This window comes from Mustela lutreola, chromosome 1 (genome assembly GCF_030435805.1).
Source record: "Mustela lutreola isolate mMusLut2 chromosome 1, mMusLut2.pri, whole genome shotgun sequence".
Taxonomy (NCBI): Eukaryota; Metazoa; Chordata; class Mammalia; order Carnivora; family Mustelidae; genus Mustela; species Mustela lutreola.
This window is the reverse complement of record NC_081290.1, coordinates 192,354,535-192,377,012: the sequence shown is the minus strand read 5'-3', so window position 1 is coordinate 192,377,012 and position 22,478 is coordinate 192,354,535. Positions and strand designations below refer to the sequence as shown.

General features: G+C 51.1%; 1 protein-coding gene across 2 annotated transcripts in view; it reads right to left on the bottom strand.

Moving 5' to 3' along the window:
- The window catches only part of SORL1 (sortilin related receptor 1), a 150,900-nt gene that overhangs the window by 113,339 nt on the left and 15,083 nt on the right, over positions 1 to 22,478 (bottom strand). For both annotated transcript variants that reach the window (XM_059183472.1, XM_059183473.1), the window contains exons 2-6: positions 21,475 to 21,591; positions 15,257 to 15,382; positions 8,748 to 8,909; positions 7,080 to 7,147; positions 1,759 to 1,939 (exon numbers count right to left, since the gene is read on the bottom strand). In XM_059183472.1, the coding sequence (XP_059039455.1) occupies positions 1,759 to 1,939; positions 7,080 to 7,147; positions 8,748 to 8,909; positions 15,257 to 15,382; positions 21,475 to 21,591 (654 nt within the window). The remainder of the gene's footprint in view (positions 1 to 1,758; positions 1,940 to 7,079; positions 7,148 to 8,747; positions 8,910 to 15,256; positions 15,383 to 21,474; positions 21,592 to 22,478) is intronic.

The following is a 22,478-nucleotide window of genomic DNA, read 5'->3' as shown; positions in this document are numbered from 1 at the left end:
CTTGAGATTTTCTCTCTCCCTCTCTCTCTCTAATAATTAAGCAAAATCTTTAAAAAAAAAAAAAAATCAAAGGGGCCTCAGACACAAAGCACATACGAAATAAGAGCCAGGCTAACAGGGCATCGGGGGATCCTGAAGAGTCTGACCCCGGCTCCAGTCCAGAATCCAGATGGCTGTCCCCATGTGTTCTAAAAAGCTAACTTGCAAAAGCACTGTAATCATTCACGGCATTGGAAAAAAACCAAAAGAGTTAATCACCCAAAACCAATTTTCTGTGGTTCGCAATTAGCTCCTTGACTTTCCTAATTTGGTTTGAATCTGTTTAATATTAAGGTCACTCAGAATTCCCCAAACTCAGGCAGCCTGAGTGCTAAGCACACCCCAGATAAGAAGTTACACTTGCAAAAACCTCACGACACTCCCACGGATAGGGTTATCCAACCAAGGCCAATGTTGTTTATCCTTATGGCTCAGCAGTCTAATGTAATAAAAAGGAAGAAAATAAAATGGGGAGAAACACTCATTTTACCATGCACTGCCAGTTGGGTCTCTTCCCTCATCAACCCACCCAATCTACAATGATCCTATGATAACAGAACTATTATCGAAAGCTTCTGCATGGGTTTCTGGCCGCTGTGTGTGCATGTGCACAGGCATCCGTGTGTGTGTGTGTGTGTGTGTGTGTGTGTGTGTGTGACAGAGAGAGAGAGAAAGTGATAGGCAAGGCAAGAGACCTAACGCAAATAGCCTGACAGGAAAAAAACTACCATAATTACAGTGGCTTTAAAAAACATTTTGCAAAGTATGTAATAGGGAACCCACCGACACCTTCTCTTCTCATCCTAACCTTACTCTCTGCTTTCCTCTCTGGGGAGGTCCTCTCTCTACCCTAGAATCCTACCAAAGGGAGTGGCCTGCTTCTGCCCGACCAACTACCCACCATATATTTTAAGTGAGAATCTGGAGGAAAACATTACTCCTGACTTTGGTCCCTAAGGTTAACGGTGATGGAAAGCAAAGCGCCAGCCAGTTACCAGAGGCCATCTTCAGAGCCTGAGATCAAGGAGGGAATGGCCCCCATCAAGAAAATAAGCTATGGCACTCCAAGAAAGTGGCCCAACTTACTCTCCTCGGGACGGATTTTCCCTTTACACAGGGCAGTACAGCCATCACTTGCAACTTGAGACAGTCGCAAGGCAAGCCCTGTTAAACAATCAAGTCTAGTTTTAAATGAGCAACCCCTCCCCCAACCCCGTTCCAACATCTGGCTCCATCCAAAGCATCAAATCAAGGGGAAGACTTTCCCAAGGGCTGAGAGTTAAGCTACTTACTGACAGCTGGAAGCTTAATCACTGCTTTTCTTAGAGCATTAACTCCCACTAGCCAATGACTACACATTCTATTAGCCATGGAAATTAACATGTGTCCAAAATTCCCAAAAACATTGGCCTAATCTGAAAGGAAATCGGGCGGTGAGATTAAAGCAAATTGCCACGGAGCCCTACCTCTCCTTTCCTTGCTCTTTTAATTGGGATTTCAAAGAAACACGTGTTTGGCAAGGATGCTCGATACCAGGAAACATCCACGTTCCGAGAGCCCAGAGTCCGTCTATGGCCAGTGCCCCTCAGTCAAGCTCCACAAGGCACCCGGATCCGGTCCCTGCACACACACACTCACCGGCTCGATCACAGAACGCCAAACCTTGGAAAGGAAACTCGGGGAAAGGAGATTCCACATTCCTCAGCGCCTTCAACTTACCACTACCTTTGTAGCAAACATGTACTTGTCCCGAATCTGAAAGTCCTTCACTTCCTCCAGGATCACTTCCTGGTTCTCTCGGGACTGGAAGAAGTCCGTACTTCGGAAAACCGTGGAGTAGCCAGAGGGTTCGTGCCGTTCCACGTAGATGGTATTTGGCTTGTCATAGGGATCGATACCCCTGGAGGAAAGAGAGAAGTTGCCTCGTTTAAGCAACAGGAGACACTACATTTCCACCAGGCAGACAGCCAACTGGACCGGGGGGACACGATGGTGGGATCTACAAATGATACGCTCCCAGCTACAGAGCCCAGTGGTTGCTCCTTGGCTCAGTGGAGAGGTAAAGGGATCGCCCTTGGTCAAGTTTTGATGTTGTTACTGCTCTCTTCAAAGCGCCCTGGGTGTCCCTCCAGGCAAGCCTTGGCCAATGCTTGAGATGAGCGAAAAGAAGGAAAAGTAAAAGGCGGGGTATTTCGGAATCAATAAGCATGGGACTGCTCGGGGCTGCCGCTGAGTTTCTGACCTCAAGCTGTAAAGCTCAGAGAAGGAAGGAGCGTGTTTTCCCAGGCCTCTAGAAGAAACCACATGAGGAACCAGTGAGCCTGACCTTGTGAACGGGCCCTGCCCTTTCTGTCTGTCCGTCCTGAGCCGCTGTTGCTGATCCATGCAATCGGGACTCATCCTATCAGTACAGTCATGTTCTGTGAGGCTCCTTTGCAAAACTTTCTCACATATACTGATCTCCCTGATACCTTTCAGAAATTCAGAGCTCACTACTCCCCGCTCCCCGTGCTCCGTCAACAGAGCACCCACCCCGCATGCACTCGGGACCTGCATGTCAAAATCCTACTCTTCCGAAGTCATTTTCAAGGCCCCTCTTCCAGGAAGCCCTCCCCCAAAGCTCTCCTCCCTTCTCCCAATACCCACCATGCACCCGCGCAGTGTTCAATTTCAACCTCATGTGAGTTTCAAACAAAGGTAGAAAGCTGCTTGGGGTGGGTGGATTTTGGAATCACTCTCAAGCCTTCATACAATGCTGCTTCTGATTCACAGTGATGCTTCTGATTCACCGTGTTCCTTTGTTCACCATAACGTGTCTGAGCCGCCCAGAGAGAGCAGAGATCCCTTCAAAGGCCACATCTTGTATTTCTTTTTGTCCTACAGGGCTCCCAGCTGACCTGAATCCTGCTGCCCTGAATCCGTGGACCACAGTACACGGTTGACTTGATCCAACTCCCTCGAGAAGAGGCTCAGCACTGGGTTCCACGCCACGTAAGGCCCCCAGCCACAGCTGGGAGGAGGACTACTCTGCCTCAGGTTCCCTAATGCTCAGCCAGATACTAGGCCAGGTGTACTGCTCAGCTCAAGGGAAAAATCAGGAGCGCCTCTGAGGGAGGCTACGGGGACGACCCAAGGAATGGCAGGATTCGCTTCTGGGCCTGTCTTTGCACATGTCTTTGCCTGTCATATGCATGATGGCTCTCAGGGTAAGGAAGGCTCGGATATAAAATTTCTGTAAAGATACACTGTCAAGAGCACAGGAAGGGAGGGAGGGTGGGAAGGAGAAGAGAGGGGAGGAAGGAAAGGAGGAAAGAAGGAAGGGGGAGACACGAAATAGAAACCAAAAGAGATGACTCTGGCCCCACAATCTGGAGTCTTAGCAGGGCCCTGGAGCAGCCAGCGGCCTTGGTCCTAGTGCAGGAGACAAACGCTCGTCATCAGACTTCCCGTGTGCGTATGTGTGGGGGTGGTGGCATGTTCTCTTCTTTTCCACAATTAGAAGTACTGATTAAAGTACTTCCTCTACCCTAGAGGATATGCAAATTAAAACAAAGCTGCTGGGTATTTTTAAAAAGGCAGAGAGAAAGGGACCTTTGCTCAGATAATTTTGAGACTGAGCTCACCTCTGCTCTTCCTTTCCTAAACAAAACCAGTATCTAGAGATAGAAAGACCTGGGACTTCCCTCCCAGTTCTCTTCTGTGATCGCTAGGTGGACCTCCCCTTTCTGAGAGCCCCTCCGCCTCCACAGATATCTGTGACATGACCGAGATCTCATGTCACAGAGGCCTAACCTCTGCTACTCCGCCGTCAAAAGCCTTCCATGATTTTCTCTTCTCTTTGCCCTCATTTGAAAATTCCAAGCCTTGCTCCATCTCTAAGCACAGTCCCCAGTCCTCACCTGGCCTCAGCTATAACCCTTCAGTGATGCATGCTCCCCAGGGCATCCTTGAGTCCCTCCCCCACAGCCCTTCCATGGTCCTGTCTTGCCGATCTCCAGCTCCGGATTCCATAGATCACTGGTTTTCTGGACTCCTGCTGCCCCGAGGCTGCTACACATTATTGAATAAATGTATGCCATTATTCTCGGAGAGGTTAGATTTCACTCTCACTTATTATGGGAACTCCTAGGGGAAAAATCCTCCAAATGGCCTGAAATGCCCTGACACCAGATACATAATTATCTAAATTCAGCAAAGCCAGCCCTTTCCCCTAAGACATCTGCATATGTGCACGGAAGGAAAAATTACAACATTCAAATTCCCAAGTGTGATGTTCCTTTACTCAGTCATCCAGCCCTCTTAATATATGGTATATAAACAGAGAAAGGGCAATTTGTCCCCTAAAACACAAATAAAGCAAAAGGAAGTTCTACGTACTCCTCGGGTAGAGGTTATACTTGGATAAGACTGTGGTCATAATTTCACTAAGACACACAACCTCTGCCCAAGTTAAAAAAAAAAAAAAAAAAAAAAAAAAAAAAGGATCAGAAAGAGCTGCCCTCTTTGAAGAGGAAATCCAATGGAGCCTCAAGATACTCAGCTCTAAGACCCCGCCTTATGCTCCCTCCATCTCTACTGTCTTCATTTACCAAGGAAGCAACACCAACTCAAAGACATTCCTCTGCAAACAGCTAAAAGAAGCACAGGCAGTATGTACTACTGCATTTAATGAGCACAAAAACTATATGGAAAACTCGAAACACATATGATAAACTTAGAATTACAAATGAATATACACATGTGATATCTCATGTCACAGAGGCCCAACCTCAAATATACAAAGAGTTCCTGGAAATCAATAAAAAGACTCACCATTCAATAAAAAAAGGGTCAAGGGTATGAAAAGATGTGTCATAAAAATAGAAATAAAAATGATGCTTAAGCAGTTAAAAGATGTTCAAACTCATTCATAATAAGAAAAACTCAAACTAAGACTATACTGAGATACTACGTCTTACCTGACGCATCAGCTGTGGAGAGAAGCACAGTTCTATGTTACTGAAACGAGAGCAAATTTTGACAGTCTCCATAGGTTTGGCAATCTCTACCAAAGTTACAATTTCAGTGCTTTATTCAGTGCCAAAACTGACCAAAGCCCCTGCTTCGGTGGAGCTTTCATTCTACCAAAGAGAGAAAGACAAATAATAAGGCTTGGGGCACCTGGGTGGCTCAGTGGGTTAAAGCCTCTGCCTTCAGCTCAGGTCATGATCCCAGGATCCTGGGATCAAGCCCCGCATCAGGTTCTCTGCACGGCAGGGAGCCTGCTTCCTCCTCTCTTTCTGCCTGCCTCTCTGCCTGACTGTAATCTCTGTCTGTCAAATAAATAAAATCTAAAAAAAAAAAAAAAAAAGACAAATAATAAGCCTAATAATCCCATATTAGAATGTGGTAAGTGTTATGTAAAAAAAGAACAGATCACAGCACAGGAAATGACAGGGGAGTAGTTGCAATTTTAACAGGATCCTTAGGACAAGCCTCATTTAGAAAGTGTTATTGGAGCAAACTTGAATGAGGTAAGGGAGTAAGCAATAAGTGTATCTTAAAGAAGAACAGTCTAGGCAGGGAAAAAGCAAGGGCAAAGGCCCGGTGGTAGGAACGTGCTTAGCACTGATCTGAGTGAAGTGATGGTGCATATTAAAGCATTCAAAGCAGAGAGAGGAACAACATGATCTGACCTGTTTATACAAAGATCAACCTGGCCATGTACTGCAGAAATGGAAAGACCAGGTGGACAACTAACGAGTGACAGCAGTGGCTTGGAGTAAAGTCATGGCAGAGGAGTAGATCCTGGATATTAACCGAAGGTAGAGACAACAGGATTTCCTGACAGGTAGAAGGCAAAGCACGAAACAAACATGAAATTCAGGGACAACTCCAAGTTCTTGGCCTGAGCAGTGAGAAACTGAAATGGGGAAGGTTCCAGAGGGAGCTGACTGGGAGCAGTGAAGGTCAAGGGTCAATGTGGGAGGAATCATGTTTGCTGAGTGGGAAGGGGTCGAATGACCCACTGACCCAGCAGGTCTGGTCCTAAGTATCTGTCCTGCCTGTTTGTCTGCATGTGTCCAAGAGCACCCACATCCTGTAACCGTGAAAGGCCAGAAGCAAGGACCACGAGCACCAACCGTACGTCTTCATGGCCAGCCCTGCTGACTTCTCTCTCCTTCTCAGAACCCCAACAGGCGCTCCCCGCTGCTTTCAGAATTCAGTTCAGATTCCTTTACCAAGCACTGTGGTTTCAGATACCAGTGTCCCTTCCCGGATATCACCCAACACACTGTCCAGAAGTTAGACTCCCTGTTCCCCACCCAAGCACCTGGACACAAGGAACTGTCTCTGCCTTTGGCCACTCTGTTTCTGTCTGGCATCCCAGCCCCACACACCTGTAGGCCCCTCCTGTGACCTCCGGCCTCTTGCACATGTCTTGGCTCCTAAGCAACCTCCACCATGAACTGTCTGGGACCCTCCCGTCTGGAAAGACTATGTCCCCCCTCTGGCTTCTCCCGCCTACGTCTGTGACTTCTACATTCTTCCAGGATGTGTGTATGTGCACGAAATGCCTTTTCTTACCTCCTCAGCTACAGTCTCCTTAATAACTATATCCATAAATTATTCAACTTCTTCTACCCTAAAGCATCTAGCATGTTTTATATTCAGCAGACATCCAAAGAAAATACGTTATGAATGAACAAGTGAATGAATGTTATACAGCGAAAAATCCCACTTCTATTATCATGCTTGAAGAGTGAAGGTCTTTAGAAATTCTAATCCACGCAAGTGCCCCAAGACTCCCCTGGGTTCCCCAACGGACTGAAAAATGCAAAAGCTCCATCACTTCTCTCACAAATAACCTTCCTTTCTCATCCCCCACTGCCCTGTGCAGTGAGTGTGTTGTACTCGAAGCTCTAATTCCCAGGTCTAAAATGTGCCTTTCTGAACCACCTGCTCCACATTTCAGGTGAGGGCAGGTCTGGCCTCCAGGAAGGAGCTAGAACTGGAGAAAGGTGATTACATAATTCAAACTTCTTAGATGGATGACTTACCAAGAAAAGGACTTCACATGTTCCTGAATCAGGATCCAGGTCTGGCCAAAATCGTCTGACTTCCACAGCTGCAAAGACCAAAGGACAAAAAGGGATCAAGATGCAGGGATGCCTGAGTGGCTCCTTTGTCTGACTTTAGCTCATGTCATGATCCTGGGTCTTGGGTTCGAGTCCCACATTGGGCTCCCTGCTAAACAGGGAGCCTGCTTCTCTCTCTGCCAGCCATTCCCTTACTTGTGCATGCTCGCCCTGTGCTCTCTCTCTTTCTGAGAAATAAATAAATAAAATCTTTAAAAAAAAAAAAAAAAAGAAGAAGAAGAAAAAGGAAAAGAAGCAAGAGGCAGGCATAGCCTGAACGGCACGGCCCTCAGACCGCACCAGAAGACCACACCATAAGTAACACACAGTCTGTGAAGGCTGGCCGGGAGATCAGCAAGGCCAACTTGGTTACTCCAAATCCGAACAAGAGTGGGGGTAGAGGGGGGAGGCAAGATCTGTATCTTCCTGTTCCTCTCTGCAGTTACTAAGGCCTTAAGAACAGCTGTAAGGAAAAATAAGTGGAGATTATCTTCCATTTACGGATCATCTGAAATTATAGTTTACTCGACACCAGCCATCAGGGGTAGTAAAAACAAAAGGATTACACTCTGTACTTTCCTGCTTTTCCTTAAAAACTCGTAACGGCCCACAGTGATTAAAGGGGAACAGAGGGGACCCTGGCTAAGCGCAGAGGCAAAGAGCACCAAGGGGAACCACTTGAGTTCAAACCACACGGCCGGGAGTGATGAACTTGATGGCTTGGCCAAAGCCCCTGAACTCCCAAACATAACCCCTGAGCGTTCCTCCTGTCCTAGAGACCACATATGAAGAAGCAGAAGACTAAAAATAACATTGATCCACCTACAGGGTCAACTGACCCAGCCTGTACTTAGGTTACTCCCTAAGGCAAGGGAAGGTAAACAGATCATGTTTTGGTTAAACAACCTGCGAAGAAAAAGAACCGTTCCAAGGTTCCTCAGACCCAAGCCGTTCAAAACTCATCATGAATCCAATCCTACAGGGTCTGCCGGTTTTATGGGATTATACCAGACCAATAGCCTTGATTCGGCAAGTTTCAACCTTGAGATGTAAACCCTACTTGGGTTTTCTCCCCATCTCAACTCTCCTTCAAATCCAAATTAAAGGAGAAAAATACACATATTTGTATTACAGGCATGCACACACACATACACATGTAGGGAAAAAAAATTAAAGTTATTGGTAATTTCAAATAAATGGTACAAAAGCAGTGAGTTTAAGGTGGGGGATGGGAAAGGTAGAACAGAAATTCAAGAAGAGGTCCCAGCAGAGCCCAGACTCTAGGCTTCCTTAGCTGGCTCTCCTGGATTAATTTCCAGAGCTTTGAGGTAGCCCCAAACCCACAAAGGTGCATCGATACCAAGAAGGGCATGATGTTTGGCTATGAGGGCCTGCGGAGCACCGGGCATTGTCCCCAGGGAGCTGGAAGGCAGCCAGGGAGAGATACTTCCCTCAGGCATGGGAAGTCAACTAGTGCAAAGGTTAGCTTGGCAGAGGAAGAGGTGTGGGGGGGAGTTCACCCAGAGGACACACAACCCACACGGGCAGGAACAGAAAACCAGAGAAGCAGGGTTCCAGAAGCTCCCTTACCTGCTTGTTGGGGTGAGACCTGTCAAAGCCCAGGAGAAGGTTGGAGGCCTTGCTGTGCAGGAGGAGATCGGCTGCCCGGAACGGAATGGAAAAGCCTTGGATAGTGTTGCAGAAGTCAAACGTGATCCAGAGGTACTGGGCGTAAGCATCTGCGAAGATGTACTGCAAGAGAAAAAAGGCGAGCTCAGCGCCCGACACCCTGTCTCCAGCGGAGTGTGCAGGGTCAGGACCCTGCAGGGGCCCCCACTTGGCCTCCTCCCCATCTGCTGGCCGGGAGGAGATGCTGGCACACACCAAGCAAGGCTCAGGGAAGGAAAGGGTGAAGAAGAGGCTCCCCTGTCACTGGCTCAGCAAGCCAGTCAAGGCTATTTTTTCCTTGAACTGACCTGGCCATTCCCACCCTCTGGCAGGTCACTGAGGCACCATCAGAGGGCAGCGGGGACCCAGAAGTCCTGCTCTTCAGAGTGGCTGCACACAGATAACCCTGCTTCTCCCCCTCCATCCTCTGAGCAGCTACGGAAGTCCCTATAATCACACCCATCTAGGAGGATTAGCTCCTTCTTCTGGCCACCGGGCCAGGGGACAGGGCAGCTCCAAGGACCAAGCTGCAGGAGGGACTGGCTGCCTCACTTGGGGGCATGGCAGGAAAAGCTCTGGTGGGCAGGGCCTTCACCTGACTTAGCCCTGCCCAGGTGAGCGGCTCTGAACAAGTAGGACCGCACAGTGACTGCCAGCCTAGAGGGTCCTCCAGGAGAAAGGACCACGGCAATTCAACTTCACAAACGTCCGTGGGCTATCCCCCGTGGACCGGATGCTGCGGGCGCCACAGTGAAAACCCAGAATCCTTGCAGTCTCGCATGCGAGAAAGACAGACGTGACCGTGGGTGACTGTAACTCTGGGGGAAATGAGATTCTGCGCGGAACCACAGACGGAGTCCCGTCAGAGCGCACGGTCCAGAGGAGTCCCAGTTTGGGAGCTCAGAAGGGAAGCAGGGAAGATCTGGCCCTTGGAGGGCAGGCAAGACTTCCAGAGGGATAGAACATCCGAGTGGAGAGCAGTATGAGTTCGGGAACACAGGGGACAAAAGTAGAGCACAGACTTGAGGACGGCCAGGAGGGCCTGCGGGAAATGTCTACAGAGGGCAGCAGGCCTGGAACACACAAGAGAGGTGGGAAGGGCAGCCCCTGCTCCTGGAAGGGCGAGGGCAGCCCAGTGGCTCACCGTGGCCAGAGCAAGGGGGACCAGCTCTCAGTGCCCACCAGTCCCTAAAATTCCAGAAATTGACAATCCAAAGGAATCCATCCCAACACACTTCCCCTCCCTGACCGCAGCTGACCAGATCAATCTTCTGCTCAGAATCCTTTTGGCACAAGCAGCAAAGGCACGTCCTAATACTCGTGCCGGTCTGCACGCTGCGTCCACGTTCTCGCTCCTCCGCCCTTGGCTTCTCCCTCCCCGATTCCCAGGAGCACATTCTACGTGTTCTTTCTCTCGGGCTCCTTCCACGGCCTCTAACGCCGAGCTCCAAACTCCGCTGGAGCCTCGTTAAATCTAACCGTAAAGGCGAGCGAATGTTTTGAAAACATAAACGACCACAAGCAAATGCAATGTTGTAAAAACAATTATGATCCTTAAAGGACCATCATCATTTCTGGCATAAGAGGTGTTCCCTAGAAATGCCGGAGCCCCTTTTCCTGCTCTGAAACCAGCTCTGTTACTAGGGAATGGAGTGCTCTCGGTTTAGAAAGATTTCTCCAGAAACCTATTCCATCGTTTCTAGGGGTTTCACATTTGAAGACATAAAAGTCATGAAGCCGGTTATAAAACGCATTATCTGTCATTCACAATGACAGCTCAATGTGCCCAGAACAGGGGCACCTGCCTGGCTCAGGTGGTGGAGCCTGCGACTCTTGATCTTGGGGTTGTGAGTTCGAGCCCCACGTTGTGCACAGAGTTTATCAGAAAAGGGAATGCGTCACGAGCACGTACTGTGTGCTGGGCACGGAGCAGACAAGCTGTGCGGCCTCAGCTCACGCTCACCCTAGCCTCATTCTATCCTCTGGTACTCACAGCCAGGCCCTCCTTTGGGTACAATCTTATCCTATCCTCCTTCACTAACCAGGACGCGGGAGGGCAGAGAGGTTAACCGGCCAAGGTGAGCCAGGAAGCAGCACCTACAGCCGTGTCCGGCTGGTTCGGAGCCCACCCCTTCCCCGTTCACCCAATCTTTTCTTCTCTCCTCCAACAAAGAGGCAGAACTTGGGGAATTTCAGGCCAGGTGTCACCCTGTGCCCCGGGGCTCATCCACGGGCCTCCCTCTCTCAGTCGGCTCCCCGGGCTTGTAGAGGGAGCTCCCTCCCCTGGCCTTGGGCAACGCCATTTCATGCCAAGCCTCCGAGCCCCGCACCTGACGGGCCCGTCCTTGACTCTCCTCTGGCTCCTTCTTCGTCCGCCTCCACTCCCCACCCCCGCATAACCTCACCGCTCTTCCGTCCCCTGCTGCAAACCTGCTCCATTGTCCACAGGCCCCATGCAGCTTCAACTACCACCGCCGAGATCAGGCATGTTGGGACTTTTAATCTACAGTCTGATCCTGACTTCGGACCTGACCCTCCTCAGCATCTCCCCTCTGATGCACTGAAGAGAGTCACTACATTCACAACGGAGACCTCTGATGCCATCCTGCCATGCCCCAAGCTCTCCACACACTACACGCTCCCGGCCTGAGTCCTCACGATGAGAGCTGGGATTTCACTCCACTGCCTGGCCTCGGCCCCATGCCCCATCCGCTCCCCACCTAGTTATGTTTTCCTCTTCATATCTCTGCTCTCCTTTGCATGCCCAGTGCTACCCATGTTGTGAACTCCCTGCTAGAGCCTGTGAGCAAACTGAGGCCGGGCACTGGGCTTTTTAGGCCCCCTTGTGCCATCCCAGGCTTGGCAAGAGGGTGATAGGAACTTCAGCTGAGGAACCAGGCAGCATCATGTCTATATTACCATGACCCCCTCATGACTTCCTGACCCCTCTCTTATCTTTCCCCTTTCTGATCTATCCTGCCTCTTGCCAGGACACACGTTTCCCTAAAAGACTCTATGTACAATGAGTCCCCTACTCAAAGATCCTTCCATGGCTCCCCACTGTCTTCGAGGAAAAAAGCAAACTCCTCCATCTTCAGCTAGAGGCCTGCCTTGTATCTCAAAGAGCCCCAGGGCCAACCCTCCATGCCTGAGAAGTGAGTCTCCCTCCTGTCTGTACAGAAGCCACAGACGCCTTGACATTGCCCATGGCCGCCTCCCCTTCAAGGACTCCCACCAACTCTGCTCAGCTACTGGAATCACACCCGTCCTTGAAGCTCCATTTCCAATCCCAAGTACCCCGCGAAGCCGTTCCTCCTCTGACCTGACCTCACTCAATCCCCAGCTGCGCCCCTCCCCCGCTGCCGCTGTGACTTCCCACCATCATGCAGGCATGCCGTGATGTAACAACATGAGCACAGGACAGGAAGTACAGCATGTCCCACTCTGCCTTGAGGTCCCCTGACTGCCTGCCGTCCAGTCTCCTCGAGGCCAGCCCCAAAGATGTGCCAGCAGAGCCGACCTACCGGGTGCTTCCTAGACTGTGTGATGTCAGAAGTGCCCTCAGACACACCCACCTCTCCCGTCCTGTTTGCAATCATGCAATGTTCAGCTTTGGGCTTAAAATGATGTTTCCTCTGAAAACACAAAGACCTCTAGACGTATAACATAAGCTACAGAACACACCTCCATGTTCGTATAAGTGATTCTCTCCGGGTCTCAGTGGGGGAACCAGGAGCATGATGACATGGGAAGAGCAGGCAATGAAGGAATGTATCTCCAGGAGATGAGAATGAAGGGAAAGACAGAGAGGACTACCTCTTAAGGTTGGGAAGCCTAGCTGCACACTCTAGGGCTTTCTGGAAGGAGCCTTAGACGTACTGCTTGGCTGACCTCAGGTGCGCCACGGGGCCAGCAGCACTCCCAGGCAGCCCAGGCTGCGCACTGCTTCAGGGAGGCGGCACACAAGGCTGAGAAGAAGGAAGTGGGGCTGCTGGCAGGTGCAAAAATAGACCCAAACCCTCACATGACCCCACAGCCACTCCATTTCCATCACAAAGCAAAACCACTAGAGCAGAGCTTGCTTGCCTAACTAGCCCTTCCCTTCCCCTTCCACAGGCATACCCCCTTCAAGGTTCCATGGGTCCCCCGGGTGACACCCTCGCCTATTCAGGCCATTGACCACAGTCATTTCAAACCCTGCTCCCTGACCACACCCTCAGGTCCTCACACGGGGGATGTGCCCGGGCCCAGCGGGCCTAGTGGTGTCAACAGCGAGGCACCTAGCCTGTGTGATTTTTCTCAGGAAGTGGCAGGTCTCGTGAGGCAATGCACCTTCCAAGGTAAAAGTAACAGAAGAAACCGGCACAGTGAGAGTCACAGCTTCCTTCCTGAGAAGATGGGGAGGGGTAACGACTTTCTTTGGAGAACTAGAAACTCAGCAGAGAAGACTGCCTCTTGAACCCCACTCAGTCGGCTCCAGGCCTGTGCCCCACAGGGTCACTAGGTTTTCCTGTGTCACTAGATTTTCCAAAAAGGCGGCTCCTCTTTTGTCTCCCCACCAGCTCCAAAGTAGGTCCATCTCTCCAGTGAGAAAGCCAAGATGCCCCACCTCCCACATTGGGAGGGCCCAGGCTGAAGGCATGCCCTGGCCTTCCCGTACCCCAAACTCCTTGACAACCACCCCTGGTGTTCTCTTCTTGCATGCCCCAGTGCCCTTGCTCCTTCTCCACACCTGATGCTCCAAAAGCCCCTCTCCCTGCTGCACGAACCCGCTCTGCAAGCCCAGAACTTCGTCTTTCCTGTCTTCTGACTACTCAGATGTGGATGTGGGCCCAGCAGCTGCTCACCACAACCCATGACAAGCAGGAAGTAAGTCAGAACCTGCTTGCAGACATCTGTGCCCTTGTGGTAGGAGGTGAAGGTGAGGGGGCAGAGGGAGCTGAAAAAGAAGATTCCAAGGGGACCACAGACACAACTGCAATATGAGTTAGCTCTAGGACAGCATATAAAAGATAAGGATAATAAGGTGAGTCATCCAGTGTTATCTGCTGCTTGCAAGGCAGGAAGCATACAGATCTCTCCAGGGGAGATGGGGCACAGCCAGCAACCTGGACCCTGGGGCAGGGAGCCTCACCTCTTGGAAGCCAAGAGCACACCGGGCAGCAGGGGACACCTAGCTCTGGGAGCGCAAAGTCCCATACCTGCCCGACCAAACGTGGCGGTAGAAGCCAGTGCAGATGGCTGGCAATCTTGTCCCCAGAGCCAAATCCCTCCAGCACCTCTTCCTTGCTTTTCATTGTGGAGTGAGTTAGGGGAGTGAGGGCGGGGAGCTGTTCCTAACTGCTGCTCTGCTTTGAGATCATCAGGCAGGGCTAATATTAACCAGCACGTACCAGTAGTAGTTATCCCAGTCTAAAAAAAAAAAAAATTGTTTCTATACCCGTTAGTAAATAGCTGCTTCCTTGAAACCCAAGAGAGGCCCCTCCTAAGCACCAGCGGCCTGGTGCCTTCCCCAGGGCCTGTCCACCATCCAGCAACTAAAAGGTTAATGTCCGGCCAAGCAGGGTAGCCTTCAGGACCCAGCTCCCTGTGGACAGGCTCTGTTCCACTCGGCTGGTACCATTCCAGCGGCTAAAGATTTTTAATACAGGCAACCCGAGAAGCCAGTGGTGGGGGGCACCTGGCCAGAAGACCCTGAGGGTCTTGTTCCTTTCTGGATGAGCAAAGAGCAGCAGCTTCCCTTCCCTCGAAGCTCTCTGATCATCCTTAGCAGCAGTCATCCTGCTTCTGGACACGAGCTAGGGCTCCCCAGAGTGGGGAAGAGAGCAGACAAGTAACAACTGCCCAAGCCACAGAGACCTAACCTCGCAGGCTGCCTCACTCCTGCCCTCTCGCCTTCACCTCCCCTCCATCTCTCTGGGGGACCCAGGGCCATCTCAAATCACTGCCTCCTCCACAACCAACTGCCCGGGTTCTACGGCAGAAACAGAGGCCCGGGCCAGCCAGCTGGGAAAACAAACGCAGACACAGCAGTATCTGCCACCTTGCCTCGAAGACCGGTACAGGTTGGAGGGAGAGGGGCGCGTGCGGGCGTGAACGCCCACACACGCTGGTGATGCCCCAAAACCATGCATTCGGCAGGCACCCTGGAAGATGTGCAGCACACGGGTGGTGAAAGTCCCGGAAAACCCATGTAACACTTTTGCCACCTATGAGATGGGCAGCTCATTGGTTGGCAGATTTTCTTTCTTCGTGTTAGCCTGACACTGCTTGTCCGGGAATCCTGCCTGGCCAGCACCCGGCCTGCCTGATCACACACGAGATGACGACAAGGAGCTCCTTCTCCCAGCCCCGCCTCGCACCCTGAGCACGGCAGTCATCCCCCAATTCAGCCCCACGAAGTTCCGACCAGCGGGACGCCGCCCCCTTACGCGCTTGTTGTCCGCAGGGCTGTGGTAGAACTGGGCAATCACCGCCTCACTGTTGTTTCCCACGCCGAAGCTCAGCTTCTCGGAAATTCTCTTGAACGATTTCCCGTAGTCGTAAGACACGTACACCTGAGTCAGGGAGAGAGGACAAAGAAGAGCTGGTGAGAACTGTGGCCAAGAGACCGCTCCCTCTGCCCGCACCTGCCAACGTCCTGCCCCGGATCCCGAATGGCGTTCCCAGCAGGTCCCTGGTGTCAGGATGCGACAGATGGAAAGAGATGACGTGCCCAGGAGAAGTGGGGCACCCCTCCACCCGCCACCCCAAGCGTGTGGGGAACAGGAAGCCCAGGGAGCACCACAACCCCTTGCTGCCCAGGGGACACAGGCTCCTTTCTGAGGCCAAGACGCTTCCCCGCAGGGACTGTCGGTGGGACCCATGGATGGAAGCAATGACCTCCTCCCCACGGCCAGGTTAAGTGTTGAGCATCCAGAGGCAGACAGAATGTGGATGTCCAAGGGGGAGGGACAGGGAACTTGTTTTGCCATCTGTTGAGATGTCCCCAAAAGGTAATATAATTCTTCAACCCTTTGCTGGGGAGGTCTATTCCTACAACACTGCAGAGGATGAAAAAGGAAACCCTCCCAGGCCTCCACAGAGAAGCCCACGAGACAAGAAAGAAGGTACTGAGTGACTCACTACGCACCGAGGTTGAATATATAGGTTCAAGATACCCTCCCGCCCCAGCACTCAGGCTCGCTGATGCTGCCACCCAGGGTGGCGGGGAATGGCCATGGGAGCCCGGCACGTGCTGGCACGACGGACTTCTCCCCTGCTTGCTGGGCTCTGGCTACCTCGCAAGAGGAACTGTCATTCGCGGGTGCTTCCTAGGGACCAGACACCATACCACCCTCTCCGTGTGGAAGAGCTCTGGGCGCTCTCCCCACAGCCCGTTGTTGCAAAGCCAGTTATTAAAATCACTTTACAGATAAGGCCGCAGGGGTTGAGGGGATTAGCTGCTTGCCAAAGAAAGAGAAGGGAAGGAGAGGCGTGGAAATGTGATCCAGGCTGCCTGCCTCCAAAGCCAGAAATCCCAAAGCCATCACACCTCCAGGTATTTCGCACCTAGACTGACTACCTAGGTGCAATTAACGTAATCAGGGGATTAAAAACAAGGCTGACAGTCGAAGGCTTAGTTAGGATTGCAGTAAGTTCGAAAGGAAAATGACAGGTGAATCCCAACAAGAACGGGAACGGCTGGGCTCATCCCAGGAAAGGTACTGCCAACAGGGCCCACTGATGCCCCAGCAAACACATCCAAAGGGTCTGTCGCGAGCCAGGGGCTGTGCTAAGTGCCAGACAGGCAAAGACGTGGCCTTCATACTTGCTGTAAATGTGCAAATGTTGGTAAGCAATAACCCTTGTAAAGAATGAACTCACACGGCAGGTACAGAGGGAAGCGGGAACGCACATGGGGCGTTAGTATTTATTAGATGTAAAGGTTAGAAGAGCACAGATAGAGCTTCTGCCAGTATCTGGGCCACAGTGGCAGAAACCTCATTATGAACGTCATGCTTACAACACAGCGTGTGTCCCCAACTACCAAGCAAGCAGGGAGGGGCTGGCATCAAAGGAGCTTTAAAAGGCAGCAGGTTGAGAAGCTCACAGATGATCTCAGTGGGTAAAAAGACAAAGTGATCCCTCCTCACTTCCAGTCTCCTGCCCCAGAACGGACACGGAGGGGCCCTGTTAGGTTCAGATGTCACATGTAGGGAACAGACGGCTTCTCAAAAAGGGAACTCGGCCCCCTCCAGCTCCAACATTCCCCAAATTGATACTCCACTGGGAGTTACCTCCTTAGAAGCACAGAGGTGATTATAAGTCGTATTAGGGTATCACTTTTCAGTATTTATTACTGCTCTTCATCTTTAAAAACTCTGCCTCCCTCAGTGTACCCAGAATATCACACGTCCTCAGTAAAGATCTCTAGAATTACATGTGATTCAAAACCACGGAGTGAGGTAAATGAATGTGTCCCACAGACGTATAAAAGAGAGTGACATGAATAAACCAGTGAGTGAGTGAATGAGGGAGTATTTCCATTTAAAGGATGACTGGGGCGCCTGGGTGGCTCAGTGGGTTAAAGCCTCTGCCTTAGGCTCAGGTCATGATCTCAGGGTCCTGGGATCGAGCCCCCCATCGGGCTCTCTGCTCAGCAGGGAGCCTGCTTCCCCCTCTCTCTCTGCCTGCCTCTCTGCCTACTTGTGATCTCTCTCTGTCAAATAAATAAATAAACTCTTTAAATAAATAAATAAATAAATGATGACGAAAACCAAGACTCAGAGAAGTTAAAGACCAGCCCAGGGTCCTACAGCAAGGAAGTGACAAAACGTAGTGGGTTTCCTCCAGTCACCGGTCCAGCTGTCTGTCCACTCTTGCAAGTTACCCTCCCAGGAGAATGCTGTCTGCTATGGACATGCGTTGCTCTGTTAACGGGGGTGATCGTACACTGGGACTCCAGGCTGGGCAGCGGAAGGAGTGGGGAACAGACGGGGTAAAACACCAACTTGAACAAAACACAGATTTTGGGGCACCTGGGTGGCTCAGTTGTTAGGCGTCTGCCTTCGGCTCCAATCATGATCTCAGGGTCCTGGGATCGAGTCCCGCATTGGGCTCCTGCTCAGTGGGGAGCCTGCCTCTCCCTCTGCCTCCCCCTGCTTGTGTGCATTCTCTCTCTCTCTGTCCCTCTCAAATAAATAAACAAAATCTTTTTAAAAACACCCCCCCCAAAAAAACTGTTCTTTAATATGCACCTGTAAACAATCTATATCTCTTTATGGCTTCCACTGAATAGAAGCTAAGAGTAAGTATGTCAGGGCCCATCCTATACCTCAAGACTCTTGTAGATGACTCATCGACCTGCCTTCTCTTCTCCAGGTCAAACCAACCCAAGGAGGGGAAGAGGCAGCAGGGACAGCGGAGGCGGGGAGGTAGGAAAGAAGGGCTGAAATGCACAGAAAGCAGCTCCTTCGCACCAGTGCTTCTCAAACGGTATTACGCCTACAAAGCACGCGGCACAACATGGGTCACAATGCAGACTCTGGCTCGGGAAGTCTGGAGCAGAACCTGAGATTCTGCCTGTCTAACCTGCTCCCAGAAAAACACCCCCGGCTGCTGATCCACAGACCACACTTTGGCAAGCAAGGTTTTACAAGTATTATCTCACAGACAAATGAGAAGACCAACAGCAGGTTACTGACTCGGCTCAAGGTCTGACTGCTAACGAACGGCAGAGCCCGGATTCAACCCCAGCCGTTCTGATTGCAGAGCCAGAGCTCAGCAAGACAACAGCTCCATGGGCTCCCAAGGTCTTCCCTGTTAGCAAGCTAGCCAGTCCTGGCCCTGCTCCCCAGTCCATCCTGGGGGGATGGGGGGCATCATAATGTCACAGCAGTCTGGGTACAAAGGCAGTGGACAGTGGAGTCCTACCACTCCTGAAACCTTCCCTGGCCGATTCAGACCTTCCAGGGGACGCAATCTCTAGAGAGCTCCTTGGCCAATGAAGTTGCACCTTTGCAAAATACATCAGGAGAGGGCAGAAAGAGACATGGGGAGGCTCCAGATAAACAATATGTATGTCTCCTTCCATCGGCCGGACTTCTCAGGGAAAACGATGGCCCTCCTTTTGGAAGGGAGCTGCCGCCCTTCATGGAATCACACTTGCTACTAGTTCATCAGGACAGTATTTGGGGTTTTTTTCCTGCTGAAACACAAACCCTCCGGGATTCCAGCTTCCAGGTTCGTCCCTTTTTAATGTACTGATTATGCATGACTTGGCCATTCTCCAACACTCACACAGCTCCTCACTGACACTCGTCCCTTCCCTCCTGGGCTGCTGATGGGGCCTTCTTACGAGCCGGTCTTCTCGCAAGAGAGTCGGGATTGCCACGACGCCCGCACCACCAGCTCTGGCCTCTGAGTCATAATTTCTTTCTATGTTAACTTTTCACATCAGAACATTTCCATTTCAGCTGCCAAGTCTTTAATACAGCCTGTGTACAGACAGCAGAGAAATCTCTGCCACTCCCATTTATTATCTCCAAGCTCGGCGTTTCCCTTCCATGCAATCGTATCGCATATTTCATTATGGGATGGTGTCCTGCGTCCAACGTTCAGTGGCTTCTCGGTAAGAGACGCCCAAGTATTCAGACAGAGTAAGAATGGGGTTTGGGCAGACTGGCCACATGTGGGGAGACCAATGGTACAGGTTCACCCTGGCCTGAAGAGGCTCCCAGGATGCAGGACTCCAAGGGCTGAAACGCAGAGGAGGGGGTCCTGCTGGCAACAAGATACCCTCACACAGCAAGCCCATGGTCAGGTCTCCAGAGCCGCCGCCCTCCTCCCACAGACAGGCTGCGTGACCTTGAGCAGGCCACTCAATGTCTCCAGGCTCCTGTTTGTCCAGCAAAACCATAAAACAACACTTAAGGTCTTTTACCTATCTCATTTATATATATATATATATATATATATATATATATACACACACATACATATATATATACATGTATGTATACATATATACATATATACATATATATAAATATATATGTATATATTTATATATTTATAATTTACATGTATATAAATATATACACATATTTTACCTAGACAAAGAATTCTTTTCAACATATGAAAAGCCAAAGGCAGTCTTCTCAACAGCACAGGGCCCGCAGCTATTTCCTGAGCTCAGAAGGGTAGCCATGAAGGGGCACGCAGGCCAGGACCGTGCTGAGTCTACACGCAGGTGCCCACGGCCCTTAGGAGTTCCAGCCCTGCTCCAGAACACGATATCCAAACTGGCCGTCACTGACTATGGCTCCCACCAGCCCCTGCTCAGCGGCCGCATGGGACAAAGGTCTGCATCACAGCCCTTCCGCCGCCCTCCCTGTCCGTGGCTGCCTCCACGGAACCTGCTAGAAAGCGGCCCCCAGTGCTACCTCCAGGTGTCTCCCTCAGCGCACAGGCAAGCTACCCAGCAGGGACACAGACAGGGCTCTCACAGGGACCAGGTCTCTACTCCAGAATCTCGAGGGTGTCCTTCCGGCTGATGTGACAGAGCTAGCAAATTCACTAGGAGGCTCCCTCTGGCCAGGGAGCAGAGTGAACAAAGCTCCCCACTGTGTTTCTTTGTCCACAGGCTTCACCTGCTGCCACGTCAGTCCCTGACCCCAGGCAGGGCTGCTCCTCTTCCCACAAGGGGACGTCTGGAGCCGGGGCCACACACTGGGACCCAAGGACCAGCTCTGACCCTCAGGGGGATGGAACTTGGCCCGTCCAGTACTTTTACAAACGACACATAAGCTGCCAACCTGTAAGACTCAGCAGTTTTCATGTAAAAACCCAGACCTCTGAGTTCCTCTCGGAAATCAGATCTGGCAATACTGGGCCCTTCACGGCAACCAGAGCCAAGACCGATGACAGCAGCCCCACACGAGCACCAAATCCCTTCTACCTCCTAGCCTCTCTTGGACACAGCGACCAAGGATCAATCGCCACATTCAAATTAACATGCAGGGGAATGCTTCTTGAACCTGGCACGTCTACCAAAGTGGGAAAACGACACATTGTCCCAGAACACCACACGCTTCAAGAGAAATGGGAGAAACCATTCTCCTCCCCAGAAGAAAGGGTGTAGGGACCAGGGAGGGAGGCTTCTCCTCCACTACCCACCTGGTCTCTCAGGGGCCTTTCAGTCTGTGACCCTTGGTCTCTCGTCTTCAAAGCACCTAAACTCAAATGCTATAGAAGCCAACTGTGAAAACTGAGAGTGGGAGCACAGGTTGTCAAGAACCCACCCAACCGGAAGGGGTCCCATCAGGCTCTGTGGCGGACAGACAACTCGGCCCAGAACGTGCTTCTGGCATTTTCTGGAGCAGACCCAACCACCCAGCTCAAACCCTATCACTTCACAAAAGTAACCACATGTCGCGTGGATCTCATTGCAAAAGAGCCCACGCCTCCCTCTGTTCGGCAGACAAGGGGTATTTATTGTTTTCCAGATTCTCTTCCATGTTGTAAAATGTATCCCGTCCATTCAGTCTCCAATCAACCACTTTTCATTTTTGTTTTTGTGTTTTGCTGGCACGATAACCCCGCCAGATTCCAAGAGGGCAGGTTGGTGGCCTCCACGAGGAGTGCCCAGACCATAACCAATACTTACATCACTGCTCCTGGGCCTGGCCAGGGCCAGGCTGTCCCGGGCCAAGGCCACGATCACGTTGCTCTTCTCCCCGGCCCAGTGCACCACCATCTGGTTGTGAGAATCATTCAGACTAACCTGAAAGAGATCAAACCGACACAGGAGTTAGGACCCAGAATGAGTGAGGGCCATGATATTCTAAAGCAAGACTCTCTCTCTTCCTTTGTCACTCGGAAATAGCTAAGCTTCTGGGATCTGGAGCAGGGGACCAGGGTGGCCTATTTTTCCTCCAGTGCAGATTCCACAAGACACAACTTCCCCCAAGAAGAAACACAAATCCCCTGCATTTTGGATACAAATGGATTGCAAAAAATCTCCTTCCCAGGCTCTCTCTGGCATAACCATGTCTTGGCTTATTCTTGCCTTTGCGTAAACCAATCTCCAGTTACTTTCATCCCTAACCCCTACGTGGGACATGCGCTCCTAAGGCCTTGAAGCCAAAACACTGACACATCTTCCTCACTCAGAAAAAGTGCACCGGCCAGAAAGACCACATGCTTTCCAACCTCCATTCAAACCGGTGCCCTGTCCGGCTGACAGGTGCTGAGCTCCTCGCATGGAGGAACAAGAGAGAACCATCATGGTACAAGTTTTATTTAATTCGTTTTGAACTGTCCCAAGTAAGGAAATATTTTCCAGGGCTCCCCAGAAATGACCTTCGAATTCTGGCTAACAGTAGTTCCCAGACTTCTGAGTTTTGTAAACCAGGAAGATGAAAAATAATGAGAAAGGCCAACACAGGACTGGTCGGCCAAGTCTATTTTGCCCGGTAAGGACATTAACAAAAACAGCCACTGTGTCAAGCCTGACTTGCTGTTCTCTGAACCGGTTTCCTCTGCTCCCTGGAGACAGAGCAGACTCGTGCCCAGGCTGCCTTGCAGTGGGGTGTGGCCTGGGACTGACTTTTGGCCACCAAACATGGGGGAAGGCCGCCAGCCCCAGCCCCTGTCAGCCCTCTGCTTCGT